The sequence below is a fragment of the Diabrotica virgifera genome, chromosome 3 (assembly GCF_917563875.1).
Source record: "Diabrotica virgifera virgifera chromosome 3, PGI_DIABVI_V3a".
NCBI lineage: Eukaryota > Metazoa > Arthropoda > Insecta > Coleoptera > Chrysomelidae > Diabrotica > Diabrotica virgifera.
Window position 1 is genome coordinate 53,835,079 of NC_065445.1, and position 21,586 is coordinate 53,856,664.

Sequence of the window (21,586 nt, forward strand, 5' to 3'; positions counted from 1 at the left end):
TAACAACTAAGACAAGACTAAATGTATCAGCTATAATGGAGTTATTGACATTATGTACTAATAATACCTATTTTCAACTAAATAATGAATTCTATAAACAAAATTTTGATCTCGCAATGGGCTCTTCTTTATCTCCATTATTGGCTAATATATTTATGGAGGATTTCGAAACTAATATGATTTCTAAACAAAATTTAAAACCCACAGTATGGTGGAGATATGTAGATGATGTGTTTTCCATATGGCCTCATAGATCGGAATTGTTGGATACGTTCCTGAATATTATAAACGATCAAGAAGAGACAATAAAGTTTACAATGGAAAAGGAATACAATAACACCCTACCTTTCCTCGATGTTTTGGTCTCAAAGAAGGATACTGGATATGAGACTCAAGTGTATAGAAAACCAACACACACCAACAGATATCTCAATTACAAATCAAATCATAACATCAACGTTAAAAAGGGAATCATTAAATCCTTATATGATAGAGCCAAAATTACTTGTTGTAACGAAAATTCATTTTTAGAAGAAAAACAATTTTTAACATCTGTTTTATTAAAAAATGATTATCCCATATCGTTTATAAATAAGGAATTGTCAAGATTGGATCGAATGGAACAGAACAACTTAGAACGGGATCCTACAACATTCACAAGAAATAATACGAGGAAAATATCAATACCATATGTAAAAGGACTATCCGAGAAACTTAAAACAATAGGAAATAAATTCAACATATCAACAACATTCAAAACAACAAACACTTTGAGATCTATTATATCTAAAACTAAACCTAACAGTGAACAAGAAAGAACAAAGAATTGTATTTATAAAATACCTTGTGAATGCGAACAATTTTATATAGGTGAAACGTCAAGACCAATAGACGTTAGAGTAAATGAACATCAGTCTTATATAAAAAATAGAGAATTTGATAGATCTCAAATATGTCAACACGCATGGGATAATGAACATAGAGTTCAGTGGAGAGATTCAAGTATAGTCCTAAAAGAAGCAGATAGTAAAAAGAGAAAAATCAAAGAAGCGGCTCTAATTATGCTAAATGAAACCAATTGTGTCGCAAATTCCTCGGTAGAATGCAGTAGGATGTGGTTACCCATATTAAAGGAGGAAGTCAATAGAAAGAAAATACCACAATTAGTAAATCAGTAACATATCGAGTTAGTACATATTTAGTATTTTAGTATTATTTAAAATTTAAAATATCAAGTCAGAATTTGGTATTAGTTTTGAGAGTAAACTAAATGTAAACCCAAATACTTACGATGTCGGGATAGTATCACGAGGTTTTTCCTGGTTTTCCCTCGTGATTTACTATGGAATCTCTAACGCGAGAATTTCAGTGCCACCGTTGCATTTGGTTGTCTTTTTAAAGACAGATCACATGCTATGATTTTTTGTGACGGATATTCTTGAGTTGGGATTGACTTCATGTAATCGAATGAACTATCTTTTAGTAAAGTCGTCCCAGGAACGCAACTCATCAGTATTGGCAATATCATTTTAAAGTCGTCTACTTTAAAATGTATAATACGTGTCTGAATTGCCGATATAAATGAGTCAGATTAAATAAATTATTAGAAGAATTTTTTACTAAGCAACAACATTTTTATTTATTTAGTATTATTTTGTATTTTGACAACGACACCCGACTTGGGCGTCGAAACGTTAACAAAATCATTTTTAGGTAAAATTGTGGCTTATTTCCCATTTAAATATACTTGACTAAGTTTCATTGGTTCAAAGTGTTCGTTTTTGAAAAAAAATTGGTTTTAAAATAAAAAATGTTTTCTAATTTAAAAAAAATCCATTTTTGTTCAAATTAACTTAAAAATTATTAGTGATACCAGAAATCTCAAACAGTAATAAAATGTACGTTTTGCTTTTCTGAATATTTTGGATTTTTTTATTTTCCTGGTAGACGAAAATTGGTTATGGTATGACTTCAAAATTTGCATACACTTGTGATTAGTGACTCGTTCTAGCCATTTTAACTAGTCTTTTCAAAAACAAGCACTTTCAGCCGATGAAACTTACAGATCATATAAAGAATACATAAGCAAAGTAACTTGTGAGGCGGTAACGATTAATTTTATTTGGGATGCTAATTAGGGGATGATTTTCGCGATTTTTTTACCAAAAAATAAAAGCGACGAACAGTATTTGAGCGTAACTCACTTACTTTTAATGTTGAAGTTTAAAAAAAAAACAAAAATAAACCTTTTTTTAAACACTTTAAAAAAGTTGTAATAAGTTTTCCTCGAAAAGTGCTCCGTTTATTTAGTTATTTCACGTTGAAATATTCGATATGAAATTTGACGAAGAAGAACCTATTTCTTATTAGCTACAACTCTGCTTCAACTGGGTCAACACACTTCATACATACACCATTTATTTGACTTTTTTATAAGATATATTTTCGCTAAGAATATTTCTTCGATAAAATACTTACTTTTTCAGTTATTTGCGAAAAACCGTCCAAAATCATGTTTTTTTGTTAAGGCCGGCCATTGGTAATGTTATAAGTATAGGCGATCCCATCACCTTTATAAAGTACACCACTTATAGTCTAGACTAGAGCATATATGTATACCGAAAAATGCTTAACCTACTAACAATATATCTCGCTAATTACAGCCATATTTTTGCTATCCTACCTGTTGTGTATTGTTTATAAAAAAATGTGAAAGTTTTGCTTTTTTCTCAATAAATATAAGAGCGTTTATATCTAAATTACTCAACTATTTACATGAATTTCATGATAAAATTCCGTCTAGAACTAGAATATATGTAACGGAAGGATGTAACGTTAAAAAAATGTGAATTAATAAAGAACTTTTTGCGTGGTGTACTTTTAAAATAAAGGACATCGCACACATCTTATGGAAAATATAATGTCACTCAAATTCAATAAAATTTATACGAATAGATTCGTTTTAAATTAACGGTCAAATCTTATCATTGCGCCAACTCTTAATTATGATTAATTACGGCGCAAATTGCAATTAAAGTTTATCGAAATCACATTTTTGGAGTTTTGGAGTCATGGAGTACCGACAATTTGGGTATTATAAAATATTTTTTCTCTCTCTAACTTATGTACGTATCCATTTGATTTCAGATTTATTTATATCAATTTCTGCTCTTATTATTGAAAATATGGAGTTGGCGCAATGATAAGATTTGACCGTTAATTTAAAACGAATCTATTCGTATAAATTTTATTGAATTTGAGTGACATTATATTTTCCATAAGATGTGTGCGATGTCCTTTCTGCAATTAATAAAAATTGGCATGTGAAACGTAAATCTTGCACATATAATACGAAAAAAGTATAGGAATATGTAAGAAGCTAAGCTCTAATAATGTATAAGATGGCGCTACGAAAAAAATTACATATATATGAAAAATTCAGGAGCGTAATGGCCCGTTTGAAACTTTGCTTTGGAAATTTCGGTACTTGACGAATATGAGTTTACTAAACCGTTTGCAAGCGAGAGTAATAAAAAAAAAGAAAACGGCGCATATCATATCCTTAGGAGTTGCCTTACTATGGCGTGGGAAAATTTTTATCTCACATGACGTCACACTCCCACCGAAAGCCCCGCCCACCGACCAATGGGAACACAGTCACGCCCACCGACCAATGTGAAGCCCCGCCCACCGACCAATGAGAACGAAGCCTCGCCCACCGACCAATGAGAACGAAGCTACGTCACAAAGGTCCGCTCACCAAGATGACCACCTGTTCTTCTTCTTTTTGTTTGCCATGTTGTTGTCAATTCTTCTTCTTTTTCGATTAGTCAATTATTAGTCCTTTCGTATTGTTACAGTTCTTCTTCTTCTTATCTGTCAAATGAGACAAAGGTCTTGCTTATCTGCCAAAATGTTGTCTGTCACGTGAGACATAAAATATTGCCAAAACGGCACTATATCGTATCTCCGTTATTATTAATCCGATCGTGGCGTAAGAGGGCTCGTTGGAAAGGGGAGGGGGTAACGAATACGTTGAGATAAAAAACAAAGATGGCGGCATTGCTAAAACGGCATTACAGCATATCTTCGTTGCTATTGGTCCTATTTTGACGTATGGGGTGTCAAATGAAAGCGGTGGCGACAAAGAAGCCAATTGTCACTTCTTCTTCTTCTTTTCGTTTGTCAATTCTTCTTCTTTTCCGTATAGTGCCTAACAGAACGTGACATTTGACGTATGTCGTGACATTCGACGTAGGATACACAACATATTACCCAATTCATAAATAAATCAATTTTTAATATTACATTTTAATAAAAATAGACAATTAGACAAATTTGGGTGATATAATTGTTCTTCCCTGGTATAATTTTATAATATTTGGACATGGGAAGTAAGTAACAAACTATGATGAACTAATATGCGAAATAGATTTCTCCAATACTTTTGGTTTAGATTTTACCACGAGATACGAGCATAGTATTTATCCGAGTAAAATTTTCAGCGAGACCCCGTCCTTAAACCGCCTAGAAAATTAAAAGTTCGCACCTGATATATAAAACGATTTCGAGTCGTCTTAGCGAGGCCGCACCTGCATACCTCTCTGTACTGATTAAGAACCCAACTAAACTATCGGCGACTAAAAAGTCTGCAGTCTGCGGCCTCGCTTAGATATCTATTGCGTTATTTCTCCGATAGAGGCAGCATCTCTCGGGGAAGAATCTTTTCTCTCTGTTGTACTGCTAGTAGAGGACCTCTCTTTCATACAACGGCCGTCTTAAAAATGAACACATATTCACTCGCAAATAACTCGAAAAGTATTGACTTAGTGAACAAACTCTATATAACAAAAGTTGCTTAGAATTAGCCATTTTATCCAATTCCGTACTTATTTTAAATGTATATTTTCACCCCCGATAAGGGGGTAGGTATTCCCCTCCATTTTTGTAAAATGAAGGGGATGTAGAATTGTAAACTTTTTCTTATATAATAATATACAATTTCAACTACCTATTTCCAAATTTTCATCCTTCCTTTATTTTTTTGGTTTCCGTAGAGTTTTGTGTTCCTTGATCGGGCTATACTGCATGGATTTTACTGAAATTGTGGGAAAATTTTTTGGTTAAAATAACCACGGAAGTGGCTAGAGAATCTAATTCTAAGCAAAAACTGTTGTTATTCGTGGTTGAAAATTTTTCATTTTCATTGAAACATGGTTATTTTCCTAACAAGTGCAGAAAGTCATACTTTTCCGCACGCGACTGCAGTTTGCCGAACGACGCGAAGCGGGATTTCGGCAAGCAGTCGAGTGCGGAAAAGAGACTTTCTGCAAGCGTTATGAACAATATTTTTTCTACGAGTCTTTAAAAAATGACCAAATCTTAATCAATTAATTTAATTAATATGAAAATACATACACAAATTAATTCTGTGACAAGGATGTCAAAACCAAACTTTCAGCATAATTGGTTAGCATGACGACGATCTTGGTTTCCATGACGACGATTTAAAACCACTGTTATGGTCTACTGATTTGACTTTCGAATATTATGTCAAAATTATTTTATTTCATCGAATTCTCGCGTTAATTTCATTAAAACATGAACACAATATTATATATTTGAAATAAATTAGTAGGTAATATCTAAATATTAGTTTATTGCATATATTATAATTACTTTAAGGCCATTATTAACATATCTAAATTAACACGCGTGCGGAAAAGTAAAACGCGTGCAGAAAAGTAACACGCGTGCGGAAAAGTAAAACTTTCTAAAAATACATACCTTAAAAACTATGCATCTAACTAAAAAGAACTATATTAAACATTTTTGTAGCTTATAAAAAACAAAGAGATTCGTTCCTTCATAAATCTTCTATACCGCATGTCAGACATTAGATTCAGTGTACGGATGATAGGGCCAATACAAACTAAATGAGGATTTTCTTGACAATGTTGCCGCCCTCAACGGTAACAACTGTAAAAGGTAGTATTAAGCAGGTATTATTATTAGTGTTAATACTTTTAGAGGATTATCGCTGTTAACTGATGTGAAATACTAAAGGAGTATTTATTTATGATAATTCACAGAATGGCAATCCCGCTTGCAATATACAACCATACTGACTAATGTTTGAAACGGAGATTAGTTATAATACAAAAAGAGATATGGTACACTTCGCGTCAAAAAAAATGGTACAACCCTTATAACCGAAAATCGTGTTTTTCAAGTTGTGTAAGTTGATCTTGTCACAAGTGTCATTCTAATTTCTAGGGCAACGTTGCCAGTTCAACGAAAATATTATATCAAACTAGGTAAAAACGGGGCTGTGCGACAGACCGCATTTTTTAATATACAAAAAACTAAAACAATTGTAATTTTCCGTCATCTCAATTAAGTATCCATACATTGATTCGTGTTTTAGTATAATTTATGAAAATATTTCAGTTCAAAAATAATGATAGATAATAAAGCTTGACATGACTTTAAATTATTATGTGTAATGTCAAATCGAGAGGTGTGATTGGTTTCTCGTAAATTGTAGGACAAAACTGCATTAAGTTGTGTAGAATAAATAAAACACACTGGAAAAATTAAACATTTGATTTGAAATTAATACAAAATAAATAACTTTTACAGTGAACAAGTGTGGAATTTAAATATATGTACAGTGGAACCTCGATTATCCGTCTCTCTATTAACCGTCACCTCTGTTAACCGTCAGCGCCCATACATAAGTTATATTGACTACATAAGTAAAAATTTAGTCATCAATTCATTTTGTTGGAGCATTGCGATAAGCCAAACGAAATTCGTTGAAATGTACACGTGCAGTTATGCCACCAACGCACAATGTACATGTTTCATTAAATACGAAAAATAGATAATTTTTGACATATCGGGTTTTGCCTTAGTACCACAGAAATGATACCATGCTTTTAGAGTTCTATTTTTAGAATCGCAAGCCGAAAATAAAAACGCACGGCACAATAATTATTAGATTTGATGATTTTACGTCGATTAAGAAATTCAGCCGTTGCAAAATGTGAAGTAACAATAAAACAAAAATTTCGGAATATTTTAAATCAAATTGGTTCGACTATACATAAATCCCTCTTATATTGTTAAATAAAACATACAAATACAATTTGAGAGCTATATGTACTTTGAAATTTTATTTTTTTTTTCTAATGTTCTGTTAACCGTTTTTTCGATTATCCGTCATACCCTTGGTCCGGTGAGCTGACGGATAATCGAGGTTCCACTGTATTACAATTCGAAATATACATTTTAAACGTTATTTTTTTGTATTTAGATTTAGTGCAATTCCGTTATCTGTGATGGCAACAACGAAGTAATTCACGAACAATAATTGTCAGTCTGAACACAGGTTTACATTGGGAAAAAAAAAGTGTACCAGTTTTATATGACGCGAAGTGTAGGTGAAAAAAGTTTCTTTTTTGATGCATGCTCAAATCGGTGTATTCGACTTGAAATAACAGACAGAAGGTCGATTTTAGGTGTATTATGTATAAGTTTTTAGTTTGTGAAAACTGTCATTATCGATAGCAGTGCATGAAGGATTTAAAGTGTGCGTGAAGTAACAATGTATTTTAAAGGGGATTTACTTTTTCGCACTGTTTTTGTCACACTTTAATACAATCAAATATCCTTAACTTTCGCGTTGTCACGGTGATGACATGTGAGCAATAAATTACAACAAAAGTTTTGACAGTTTTGTGGTTTGAAAGAAGTTAGAATTTTTAAATGTTAAAGTTCTAAAAATTGTAGAATAGAATTCCAGTGACGAAGAGTTACAGTTTTTTTATTTGATTATCGTGGATAAAATATTGTATGAAACTGTGCGTGAAGTACTTCTTGCGAACTTAGGCGAACTTACTACTTAAACATCGCGTGCGTTAGCAAAAAGCATACTTCACGAACGGTTTCATAAATAACTATTTGTAGTACTTGAAAATACCTTTAAAATGAGCGAGCAACATTAAATGATTACATTCAAACTAAGCGAGATATGCTGCAAAAAAATTGGTGACTAATGTATTTTAACAAAAAATTAGTATAGTTAACCCCTCATTCAACATAATTTAAATGCATCGTTTCCCTTCTACAATAATATCTTTTATTATAGTGTTTCTATGTTCAAAAAGTTAGACGGGTTTAAAATGAATGGTTTTTGAAAAAAATAAGATCAAACTATACAGCGCATTTTTAAATCTTATTAAAAATCTTCTTTTCTCCATATAACTTACAGTGATAATAATAGATACAGTAATGAAAAATAAAAACAAAATGTTTATCTAAAAACACCCTAAATTTTTGTATGGTATCTTTTTTTCGTATCTCTTATCGTTTTCGATTTACATGGAGAAAAGGGAAGATTTTTAAGAAAATTTAAAAACGCGCTCTATAATTTATCTTATTTTTTTTTTCAAAAACCATTCATTTTAAACCCGTTCAATTTTTTGAACATAGAAATAATAATATAATAAAAGGTATTGCAGAAGGAAAACTATGCATTTAAATTCTGGTGGATGAGGGGTTAAAAATATTCTTCTCATTTTTTCTTAAAATACATGTCATCAATTTTTTGCAGCATATCTCGCTTAGTTCGAATGTAATCGACATTTGAATCGTTTATTTCAGAAAGGGGTCAAGTGACTAATTTTGACAAAATGAATTTTTGGTGGAATTTTTTAATTTAAACGTAAATACAGCTTTTGTTGCAGAAAGGAATCAATTGCTGCCATAGTGTTGCCTTGGCAGCGCAGAGAAATTAGCGTTTAGTGCAGAAAGGGTCCAAACAACGCATGACTCCTTGCTTAAAAATTGTGTAACCACCAACTTTATTTCAGAAAGGGGCCAAGTGCAAAATATTATTTATTTTTTTCTTAAACAAATTAACAAGATAAATTTTTGAAAAATACAATACTTTTTGACAAACACTACAGGTTATTAGTGAGAATTTTTATTTTATATAAATAAAATTTTTGTTGAATGTAAACACGTTTTTTTTTTGTTCTTCTAAAAAGCAGGTTTTTGTGACTTGACCCCTTTCTGAAATAAACGATTCATTTAATATCGCTCATTTGAAAGGTCCTGTCAAGCACTACCAAAGGTATTGGTAGCATTATACTTAGACCTAAAATCGACCGTTTCTCTGTCATTTCAAGTTGAATATACCGATTTAAGCATGCACCAAAAAAACAAACTCTTTTCACCTACCGTATCTCGTTTTGTATTATAACTAGAAGATTTATGAAGGAATGAATCTCTTTGTTTTTTATAAGCTACAAAAATGTTTTGTACAGTTTTTTAAGTAAGATGCATGGTTTTTAAGGTATACGCAAAAGACCGTAAGAAAAGGTGTCATTTTTCAATGAAAATGGCCAATTTTCACCACGAATAACTAAAAAAGTATGTATTTTGAGTTTTTCAAAAAAAATTATAGAACAGCTTTTGCTTAAAAGTAGGTTCTCTAGCTACTTCCGTGGTTATTTTTACCAAAATATTTTCCACCCCTTTGAAGGGATGGAAGCCTCCAAGATAAAAGCGCCACAGTAAGTATATAGAGTAGACTTTGTTTCTTAAGCTATTTCCTACTTATTGTCAAAATATCAAGTAAATGGATGTAGTAGGACGGAATTCGGAGCGAAATAACCTCATTGACTGTCCTATATACAGGGTGAGTCATGAGGAACTGTAAATACTCCTACCTCGTACAGAGGTTCCTATGGGGAATAACAAATGACCATTAAAAAGTGTCTGCTCCCCTTGTTTAATAATATACAGGGCGAGTTTCGCATTTTGACAGAAATCTATTTTCGTCATAATTTTTGAACGGTCAGATTGATGTGTCTCTTATTTTGGTCAATCGTTACACTATTAACAACTAATCAACTGATTTATTCAAACTAGAAAAAAATCAGGTCCGGCTTTAAAAAATTAGTTCGTTTGGGTCTTAGAAAAAATTTCACCCTGTATACGCTTTTTGAAAACTCTAATATTAATTTTAAAAATTAGACAAATAGGCAATTAAAATTACATATTTATTTTTTCCCCACACGATTACTTAATTTTTTATAAAAAAATCAAATTTGACTATGAATTAAAAATTTGGTAAAGTGAACCATAGATTTAAAAAAAAATAACTTTTATTACAAAAATTAATTTTTTTAAACAAATATTTGATTTATGTTACCACCCAATCAACCGATTTATTCAAACTAGAAAAAAATCAGGTCCGGCTTTAAAAAATTAGTTCGTTTGGGTCTTAGAAAAAATTTCACCCTGTATACGCTTTTTGAAAACTCTAATATGAATTTTACAAATTAGACAAGTAGGCAATTAAAATGGCATATTTATTTTTTCCCACACGATTATTTAATTTTTTATTAAAAAATCAAAAATCAAATTTGTCAAAATCGGAATTTTAACCTAAAAATGGAAAAAATAAAGCTGAAATCACGGTTTAACTCGCTACAACGTTCCATTTTAAATTTTTTTTTCTGAAATTTTTACAGCATATATCTCTTACTATTGTGAAGACTATGACAATTGTTGTAGACTTCCAGTCTTCTTCTCGTAAAAGTTATAAATTTTTAAAAATAAAAGGTGAAGATTCGTGAATTGCAAAGTTAAATCGCAAAAATTAAGTGAAAAAATTTAAACTTTATCTATTTCATCACGTCTATGTTAAACTATAGAGTCCAAAGAGAAGTGTTATGGGGAGTTTTAGATCTAAACGTGTTATAGAAAAAAAAAATGGTGAAACTTTTAATTTTAAGAAAAACGTTGTTTAATTTTTTTTTATTTTTATGGTAAAATTGCGATTGTGACAAATTTGATTTTGTGGGGAAAAAAATAAATATGCCATTTTAATTGCCTATTTGTCTAATTTGTAAAATTCATATTAGAGTTTTCAAAAAGCGTATACAGGGTGAAATTTTTTCTAAGACCAAAACGAACTAATTTTTTAAAGCCGAACCTGATTTTTTTCTAGTTTGAATAAATCGGTTGATTGGGTGGTAACATAAATCAAATATTTGTTTAAAAAAAAATAAAATTTAAATTTAATAAAATAATTTAAAAAATAAATTTAATAAAAGCTCATTTTTTTTAAATCTATGGTTCACTTTACCAAATTTTTAATTCATAGTCAAATTTGATTTTTTTATAAAAAATTAAGTAATCGTGTGGGGAAAAATTAAATATGTCATTTTAATTGCCTATTTGTCTTTAATATTAGAGTTTTCAAAAAGCGTATACAGGGTGAAATTTTTTCTAAGACCCAAACGAACTAATTTTTTAAAGCCGGACCTGATTTTTTCTAGTTTGAATAAATCAGTTGATTAGGTGGTAATAGTGTAGCGATTGACCAAAATAAGAGACACATCGATCTGACCGTTCAAAAATTATGACGAATATAAATTTCTGTCAAAATGCGAAACTCGCCCTGTATATTATTAAACAATGGGAGAAGACACTTTTTAATGGTCATTTGTTATTCCACATAGGGGCCCCTATACGAGGTAGGAGTATGTACAGTTCCTCATGACTCACCCTGTATACAGGGTGTCCAGAAATTCTACCGACAGGTGAAGACAGGAGATTACTCATATAATTTTAAGACATTTTAACCCAATTCATCTAGTCCGAAAATGCTTCCTAAGGGAGATAGACCTCTTTGAAGATGGCGTCTTGTAATTAGTTTTTCTTAAATACCTCCAGAACGCTTCTACTTAGAAAAACAAAAATTGGTACACATATCTATCTTCCAGAGATAAATCGATTTCATCCATGGTGAATTTCTAGTACCGGTCATAGGCGTCCGTTTTGGGTAGGGCAACGGTTATTTTATCGCATAACTTTTTTTTCTTTAACTTTTAAGAGGATCGGTACGTTTTTTCGGCTGCAATGCTATTCAAATGGGGATTAATTTTTTTCGAATCCTGAGAAAACTAATAAGTATTTTTTAAAAATTTAAACGCAGAATGAAATATTACGTTATTAGCGAGGGCCGAAAGTCCCTGAGAACTTCTATAATGTTTATTTTAATAAGTTACAGGGGTGAACAACTAAGAGAAAATTTAGTGTTATTTTTAATTTCAAATATCTCATTCAAAATAAATTTTTTATTTATTCTAAGGGACTTTCGGCCCTCGGTAATAATTTAATCTATCATTCTGCGTTTAGATTTTTCAAAAATATTTAAGTATTGATTTTTTCAGGATTCGAAAAAAATGAACACAATGTCCGTGGTAATATTTTACAAATCTATCTTTGTCATACAAAGCTCTTAGTCGAATAGAATATTGTCAGTCAGATACTGACAATCAGTGACAATGTTAAATAATTATTTGACATGAATCGGGAATATTTTTAGTTGTTGATTAAATAATATTGATATTAAGGGCCGGTTGTTCGAACGCTAATCAACAATGATCACTATCAAATATTTAATTACTGTCACCAACTGTCATTGTCAACTTTGTTTGGGTTGCTGAAAACATAATTGATTACAATTATGAAATTACTTAATCAATTATGTTAATAATTGTTATGTTAATTGATTAACTAATCTTATAATTTTAATCAATTATGTTTTCAGCAACCCAATAAAAGTTGACATTGACAGTTTTGGTGACAGTAATTAAATATTTGATAGTGATCATTGTTGATTAGCGTTCAAACAACCGGCCCATAGTGTATTTAATAAATAATTGATTTAAGAGGTGAACTTTATAAAAAGTTATTTATTGTGTATTATTTATGAAAGATAGAAGCAGAGAATACATCTAGATATATTCTGTGATCCAAGTATTTTGTTGTTAAAGATATTCAAAATTGTAAGCGTTCCATAGTAACAATATATTATTAAAAAATCACTTAACACTTTTCCTCTTTTTTCGATTGAGTATTAGTTTTTGTTGTAGGTACATATAAATTATTACAATCACTGAATGCATAGCTAGTGAAAAAATTATCACATTTATTAACTAAATTAATAATTTGCAATTATACAAAAAATAACAGTTATCCAAGAACATTCAAAAGCCACCTCTTTAAGCTAGTTATGACATTGTCAAGTAGAATGACATTCTAGTAATATGTACATATCCATACCAGTGTGAATTTTACTACACGTAATTTGCCATGTAAAGACAGAAAACGTAGGGATAGCCGTAAAATATTTGCGAATTATGTACCCATAGCCATTAAGCATTTTTCATACTGGATTATTATATTGTGAGATATTCTAGTAATAAAAGCTACTCTTAATTTAAGTCGGTAGGACACACTGTTTTCTAGAAAAATAAATTTGAAAATTTTTCGTTTTTTGAATTTGAAAAAAAAATTCAAAAAAAAACAGTATATTTTACTAACTTATAGCAAGAATATCTTTTAGTACTAGAATACCTCACAATTTAACAATCTAAAGTCAAAAATTCTTAAAAATTAAAGACAAAAAATTTATGCAATAAAATAACCCTTGACCTACCCAAAACGGACGCATATGACCGATACTAAAAATTTGAAATTAATGAAATATTCGTCTCTGGAATATAAATAAATAACGTTTCAGTTTTCGTTTTTCTAAATGGTTTTTTTTTTAATTTTTTTTGGAAATTCAAAAAACGAAAAATTTTCAAATCGATTTTTCTAGAAAACAGTTTGTTCTACCGACTTTAAGCAAGAGTACCTTTTAGTACTAGCATACCTCCTAATTTAATAATCCAGTGTTAAAAATGCTTAAAAGTTAAAGACATAAAAGTTATGCGATAAAATAACTGTTGCCCTACCCAAAACGGACGCCTATGACCGGTACTAGAAATTCACAATAAATGTAATCGATTTATCTCTAGAAGACAAATATGCGTACTAATTTTCATTTTTCTAAATAAACGCGTTCTGGAGTTATTTAAGAAAAACTAATTACAAGATGCCATCTTCAAACAGCTCTAGCTCCCTTAGGAGCATTTTCGGACTAGAAGAATTGGGTTAAAATGTATCTGAGGAATCTCCTGTCTTCGTTTGTCGGTTGAGTTTCTGGACACCCTGTATAAATATTTGAGTATAAAGGTAGCATTCAGCAACAAGCGAGTAGCAAATTTGCTACGACTGCGACTATTACACCTTTTGAAAAATGACTTTTTTCAATTAAAAGATGCTCTAGAGTCTAGAGGAATTTCTCTCTTAAATTGTACGTTAGAATACACCCTATTATTTTGGGTATTTTTAGGAGGCCGCAAATAAAACATTTTTTCATCTGAAAACCATATTTTTCTAATGTCTTCACGAGAGCGGAATTTTTTTTTAGTAGCAAATTACATCTTTCCAGTCGTTTTTCAATTGCAAATGCATTTACAATTTTTCTTGCACCATAATTATATTTTTCACAGTAATATTTAATTAATATTCTGCCCTCTTTGCTTAAAGTGGCATTATGAACTGGCCAATTTACTTATTTAACTATAAATGTCAAACAAATTCCATGGCAACCTAAGCAGTCATGGCTTGCTAAGTAAAATTGACATAATTGAGCGTTTGAGAAATTCTTGACATTTAATAAAAATTACTGCTAATATGAGACAAAAACGGTGGAAACGATGTACATTTAGTGTTAAAAGGGTTTCGCTATAGTGAACATATTAGAACAGTACTCGAATAAGATTTCCTAATTTAAGTAAAAAATGATATTTTACAAATTCGGGATTTTTTAAAATTGTATGGCGAAGGCGTGTTCTGAACATTATTTAAATAAAAAAATGATATTTTGCGAATCCGGTAATTTTGAAAAATTGCCTTTTTACTGAAGTGTTCTGGATAGTTAACCTACCAAAAGAGCATATCAGTTCAATTTTAGCTAAGACAGTTTTCATTTGCAATGAACTCAAATGCACTGTTACATAATTTTTTTTATAAGTTCGACCCTGTACGTTATTTTTGCTTCCAAATTTGCAGTCATGTTGAGAACATGTTAGGCTATTATCCCTGTAAAAATAAATTAAATCGCCCAACAAACAAAAAAGTTATTTTTAACTAAAAAATGTACTCCTTTATTTCAGCCCACAGTGTATAATATACTCCTGACCAATGGATTATGCTTATTAAGATGGCAAAGGTCACTGGAGATTGGAGAACCTTATAACGTAATAGAAGTTAACCAAGATATTGTTTATGATTTGAAACAGTTAGTAACAAATGAGAGAAATTGGAAGACTGATGAAAGTGGAAAGTGCGTTAGATGGAATGATGTAAGGGAAATAGAAATCTCTAGTGAAGAACCACTGAAAATAAAATAATATGAAAATATAAGAGAAATAATACAAGAATAAAGAAGCTTTTAATATGTACACCTAAAAATTTAGTCAAAGCCAATAAAAGCTTAAGTAATTCCCATTTAAAAAAAAATAAGATCACTTGCAATAACTATATAAGCACGGAGTTCCTGAAATGTATCACAACTTTTATAAAAATCTTCCCTATCAAACACTTATCCAAGAAGATGTAGATGATGAAGAAAATTGATTACATATACCTATATTTACATTTTAATGTACACATTTCTTTTCCAAAACAATTTTTTTGTGTTTTTAAACAATAGTTTTTTTTTACCATGAAATCAAAGTACGTAGGGCCCATAGATATATAATACTCTAGATTGCGCCCTGCGATCTTAAAATGGGTGACGGTTGCGACAGAGATAAATGAGCCTATTTGGTCGGTAGTCTCTTTTTAATTTAAGGGGAATATCGACGACGTGAATATCCCACTTTATCGAGTAATATGTGTTGACAGTTGGAGCGGGTGGTGACGAGAAATGGTCTTAGGTCTTCGGACGTGGATAATCCTGGTTCGAATCCCATACCAACTTTACCTTTTTTATTTTTATTTAATCAATATTGTGTTTATTAGATATTTTTACATCTGAAAAATGGACCTAAGTAAATCTAGCAGATAATAAATGTACCTATGTATAGTAAGTTAATATTGGAATACATAATTTGTGAACTGCATAGTAAAATAAAAGTCATTCGTTATTAATATAAATTCGTCATTATTCGAATGATGTGAATAATATTTGTTTTGCTTCTACTTTTTTAAAAAAATTGTAACAATAGTTTCATAAATAAAAATAATGTCTAATTACTTATAATTGAATCGGTCATTTCAAAAACAGCAAAGTCCACAATTTTGAGAAACTAACTTTTTGAGAGGAATAGACTCCTTTAAGATAAACGTTGTGTGCAAAAACGACACCAGTCCAGTAAAAACATTAGGAACAAAACTACAATATAACTCTCAATTTTGATGTCATCCATTTCATCCATCTTTCGACTATATAGTTTTCTTTGCTCTTCTGTAAAATTAGGAATAGGTATGTGACTCGTGTTGTTTTTGAAATGACCGATTCAATTAATAAATCGATGGTACATTATGTTGATATTAATTATTGGTAATTTTTTACGAATATTTTTAATTACTTTATACTATTCTACCATTAACTTATTAAAAAAAATAACATTGGCTTTTATATTTTTAAAAATCTATAGGTACCTACACAGTTTTTCTTATTTGTTATATATTTCTTTGCATAGATTTATTTTAGAGATGTAATAATATCTAATAAACGCAATTTAAATTAAAAATAAAAAAAGTAAAGATTGGTATGGGATTCGAACCAGGATTATCCACGTCCGAAGACAAACGACCAGTTCTCATCGCCATCCGCTCGAACTGTCAAACCATCTAAAATACTCGACGACAGAGTAGGATAGTGACGTCGTCGATACTCCCCTTGAATTAGAAAGAGACTACCGACCAAATAGGCTCATTTATCTCTGTCGCAACGGTCACCCATTTTAAGATCGTAAGGCGCAATCTAGAGTATTATAAATCTATGGTAGGGCCGGTATTTCCAACCTCACTTAAGCAAAAGCTTACTTTAAGCCTTTGCTTAAGCTTAGATGCCTGTATTTCCACTTCAATTTGAGGCTTAAGCCTAGGCTTAAACCAAATAATTTTAAGCTCGCGCAGGAGTTGGTTTAAGCCTTTGCTTAAAATTTGTTTTTTGTTTTTTGAGGTTATTTCTATAGATTATTAATTAGAAAGTTATTTTGAAAACCAACTTTTGAGTAATAACGTTATTATTAGATTATTAAATAATAATCTATTAATCTATTAATTTATTAATCGTAATAACGATTATTAAAATTCTTACTATTTTTGGAAGGTGTAGGCACATGAAAATTATTTATTTCTACAATGCTTGGTAGGTATATTTATTTACAAAAATAAACTTACATTCGAATTTGACATTTTAAGGAATATATCCAATAAACAAAATTACAAAGACGGATCTATATTGCTTATGCAAAATAACAATAAACATATAATCAGAGAAAATATAGAGAATAAACTATTCTTGTTCTCATGATCATTTTTCAGTGCGTCATTAATTATGACGTCATATACTGTATTGGGTGTGTCGAGACTTATTTCATGTAATTATTGACGAATCTGACAGATGCCAGAATCGTACTTCGCCATAGGTGAAAAGCTTATGGAATTAAACTAATTAGTAATTTAGTAGATTTTATTTTTACACAATATGTTAACATGTAGGTATTTTTTATAAAGGGGAATAAAATTAAAAAGTAAACAATATTGTTAATTGAATTTATAAATATGGAAACATTCAAAAATGACACAAAACTATCCATAAACTGTATTTTTATCTTCTTCTCTAGGTGCTGTCTCCGCTTCAAAAGTTGGTAATCATCAGAGCGATCTTTATTTCTGAAACCGCGGCTCTAAATAATTCATTGTTATTACATCCAAACCAATTCCTAAGGTTCTTCAGCCGTGAGTTACGTCTCCTTACTATGGATATTTTTCTTGCATAATAACCTGGAGTATAAACTAACTTCTAACGAATTAAATTCTAAACCAAAATACAAAACTAACTTTTAACGAACTAAATTCTAAACCAAAACATAAAATAATGCACAAAAACGTTGTGAAACACAAGGGAAGTCGAATTCGAAATTTCAAAATGATAGGTACACAAAATACTGACCTGAATAATAACCGTCACTTGACTCTTTGACACTTCTAAAAATTGGCCAAAATGGACGAAGTTTTCGTCAAATGTTCGTAATACGTGTATTTGATTGGCTAGAAAAAACGCGCATTCTAAATATCAACGAATCAAACGTAGGTTATGAATAGACATCTTATGTATATAACCATTGTAATGCTGCATTATTTTTGTGTTTAATCACGGAGCTACCGCTTTTTCCGTCTCATCAAACTTAATGCATTAGAGAGAAATCGAAAAACTGTGACGCACTGAAAAATGATCATGAGAACAAGAATAACAACACTGTACCATGTGTATTCTTTTTCTCATGATCATCTTTCAGTGCGTCACAGTTTTTCGATTTCTCTCTAACGCATTAAATTGTATGTGACAGAAAAAAAGGCACGTCTGTGAATACTTTGGTAATTATTCTAGTTCGGTGATTATTCTAGTTGTCGATAGATGGCGCCATAATCAAAAAAGAATTATTTATTAAATAAAATAATAATATTATCAATATAATCCGTACAATTTATAAGACTATACAAATGAAAGAAAATACCATTTTATAAATGCAATAGACACAATTGATTTGGTTTTATTCCAAATTGAAAATAAAATTTGACAACTGTCAGATTTAACTAAAATGTCACGTTAGAATAAATGTCATAAATGTGTATTATCACGGACTTACCTTTTTTTCTATAATTTGTGACGCACTGAAAAATGTTCATGAAAAGGAGAATATTACACAAAATTATGTGAAATAATTGACATTGATACAGATGATAATATAAAATTAAACGTCACCAGTAAGTAGTGGTTTTTACCTCAGAATAGTTAGTTTTGGCATTTTGACGTATTCAGAGGTACCAAACCAATTAACTTTACAGTTAAGCATCAGTTTAGTTAAGGAAATGATGGAAATACGGCACCCGGCTTAAGCTTCTCCTTAACTTTTGACACAGGCTTAGCTAAGCAAAAGCTTAAGTAGCTATTGAAATACCGGCCCTTAATGAATAACTATTGTCAAATTTATCTTTGTCTTCTTATCTTTGTATAGCTTTGGATGGGATGTTAGTGACTTCGGAAATAGGTATTGCATCGTATCTTCACATAAGATATTAAGTAATTTAAAAAAGAGAAACTGTTATATTGTCAGTATTGTGACAATACCTCCTATCTGCTTTTTCATAACTTTTGTAAGAGAGACAAAACTTTTTTAAGGCCATTTCCTGTTTTCATCTGTAAGTTTTAACATGTTTTTTAGTAAATAAAAAGTTGGATTTAAGTACTACAAAACAAGTCAAAAAATATCACATGGAAACAGGAGGTGACCCTAAAAAAAGTTTGAAAAGCAGATAGGAGGTATTTTCACATCACTGGCGATATTGTATCTCTTGATAAGATATTAGCTACTTCGAAATAAGTAAATACTTACATCATATGTTTTTTTAAGTTAAAATTTACAAATATCTAAGTATTTTTTTTAATATAGCGACAAATCTTCTTTTGGCTCTAGCCAAAATTTATGTTTAAATCAATAAAAACTTATTTTGTATCAATGAAAAATCTAAAATATTTGAACTCATTTTCTGAAGAGTTGTGATTATAGAGTTACGATGTTCTTATTTGCGAGCATCAATTTAATCTCTCCCAATATAGCCTCCCACAGTTTCGCCCCACATTACCATTGAATATCATGCATTATTTTAAAGAAATGTTGAGAGTGGAACAATGCTTTAACCTAACGACAGTTGCTTATGTTTGGCACAGGCACAAAGTCTATAAATCAAATATTTTTCTGTGGTTCATTTCTTTTGTTAACAAAACAAAATATGATTTAACCAGTGGTGTCATGGTAAAATTAGCAGTGCCGGAACGCACTACTAATTTTTGTTTACAAAACCTAAATTCTCTATTTTTTTTTTTCTTTTCTTAACCAGTGCGGAACGGCGTTCCCGCACCATGACACCACTGGATTTAACCAAGCACTTTATTTGTAATTATTGTCTCTTATACGCTCTGTAATTGTATTCCAGATCAAAATTATATTAGCTGGCATTTTAAATACCAAAATTATATTAAAATATACTTTTAAATAATTAATATGGGTGGACTTATATATATTGTTACTAACCTTTTTCAGTTTTTTGGTTTTCTTCAAATGGGTTAAATTTATTTTCATGTTGTTCTATTTCAGTCTCTATGGGACATTTCTTCAAGTCTAAATAATGGTATGTGTCATGTGTACTTTGACTACTGGATTCTTCGGGAATTTCACATTTAAATCCATCCAATTCATTATAATACTCTATTTCCATTTTACACGTCTCCTCGCTAATTTCCTGTTTTACTTCCATTCCACTTGATTTTGTGAATACCTATAATAATTTTATACCCAAAACTCCCAACAAAAGGCAAAATCGCTACAAAAATTCTGACTTTGTCGTTGTCGCTTTTGTCCACTTTGACTTTCCCCACCCCCTCATCCATGGACTTTGTTTTGGTTTTCGCCATAAAGAAATAACAACAAGTTAGGAAAATAACTTATAGGCCATTTCAAGACTTTGACGTTTATGACACTAATTGAAAGCTGGAAGGCAAACATTGAAATTATTTATATTTGTACCGCATTGAGTTTCTTAAGTTTTTTACGTTTAATAGTTTTTTTATAAAATAGTTATTGTTGTTATAAAATAGTGGTTTATATAATTGTTTTTATATAATAGTTTAATCGTTGTATAATAATTTTTTATAGTTGTATTTTCCGAACATTTTGCTGTTGACTTCTGTAGCTTCTAGCTGTAGAAGTACTTTAACGACTGTATTTAGTTGTAAGCAGTGAATAAATAAACATAAGTAAATATTTTCAAAAGCTTTTGGTATATAGATCCATTTTCCCTCAAGGGGTATGAGTTAACCTACAGTAGAAAAAGTTTTTCAAGGGTGACAACATGGACAAATATAGTTACTTACATGGACATAGTTTTTTTTGTATTTGGAGCTTAGTAATAGTTTTTACACAGGTCAACAAATGAAGGCATTCAAGAGTTTAAATTCTTACAAATATTTTGAGGTAGGATTTGTATATAATTGTGGAGCTATAAAAATAAATAATTTCATCATAGTGGTTCACCCCAGATATCTTAAAAAATTGACCTTTTAAAGAATTTGTACAGTCGGAAAAATGAAAGAATACCCATGAACGGTCACGTCAAACAGGTACAATCACATATTTTGTATTTGCTGTTCTTTTTCTATAAATAACAAACGATAGAGATAGATTAATTATGTTAATAATATGTGATCGTTCATGGGTACTCTTTCATTTCTCCGACTGTACCTGCAGTGAAAAAATTTCAAGAGAAGAAACTGAGAATCTGCCGAAAGAGGTGAAATGTTTTTTGATTTTAGACAACGCTCCTGCTCATCCCTCTGAAAATATTCTATGATCAAAACATGGCAACTTTAGTTGTA

The 21,586-nt window shown here is 30.5% G+C and overlaps 1 protein-coding gene across 1 annotated transcript in view; it reads right to left on the minus strand.

The window, feature by feature from the left end:
- LOC114348985 (zinc finger protein 227-like) overlaps positions 1-20,530 on the minus strand; it is a 29,766-nt gene extending 9,236 nt beyond the window's left edge. The window contains exon 1 of the mRNA XM_028299426.2: positions 20,247-20,530. Coding sequence (XP_028155227.2) covers positions 20,247-20,469 — 223 coding nt within the window. The 5' untranslated portion in view covers positions 20,470-20,530. The remainder of the gene's footprint in view (positions 1-20,246) is intronic.
- Between the last annotated feature and the right edge of the window lie 1,056 nt (positions 20,531-21,586).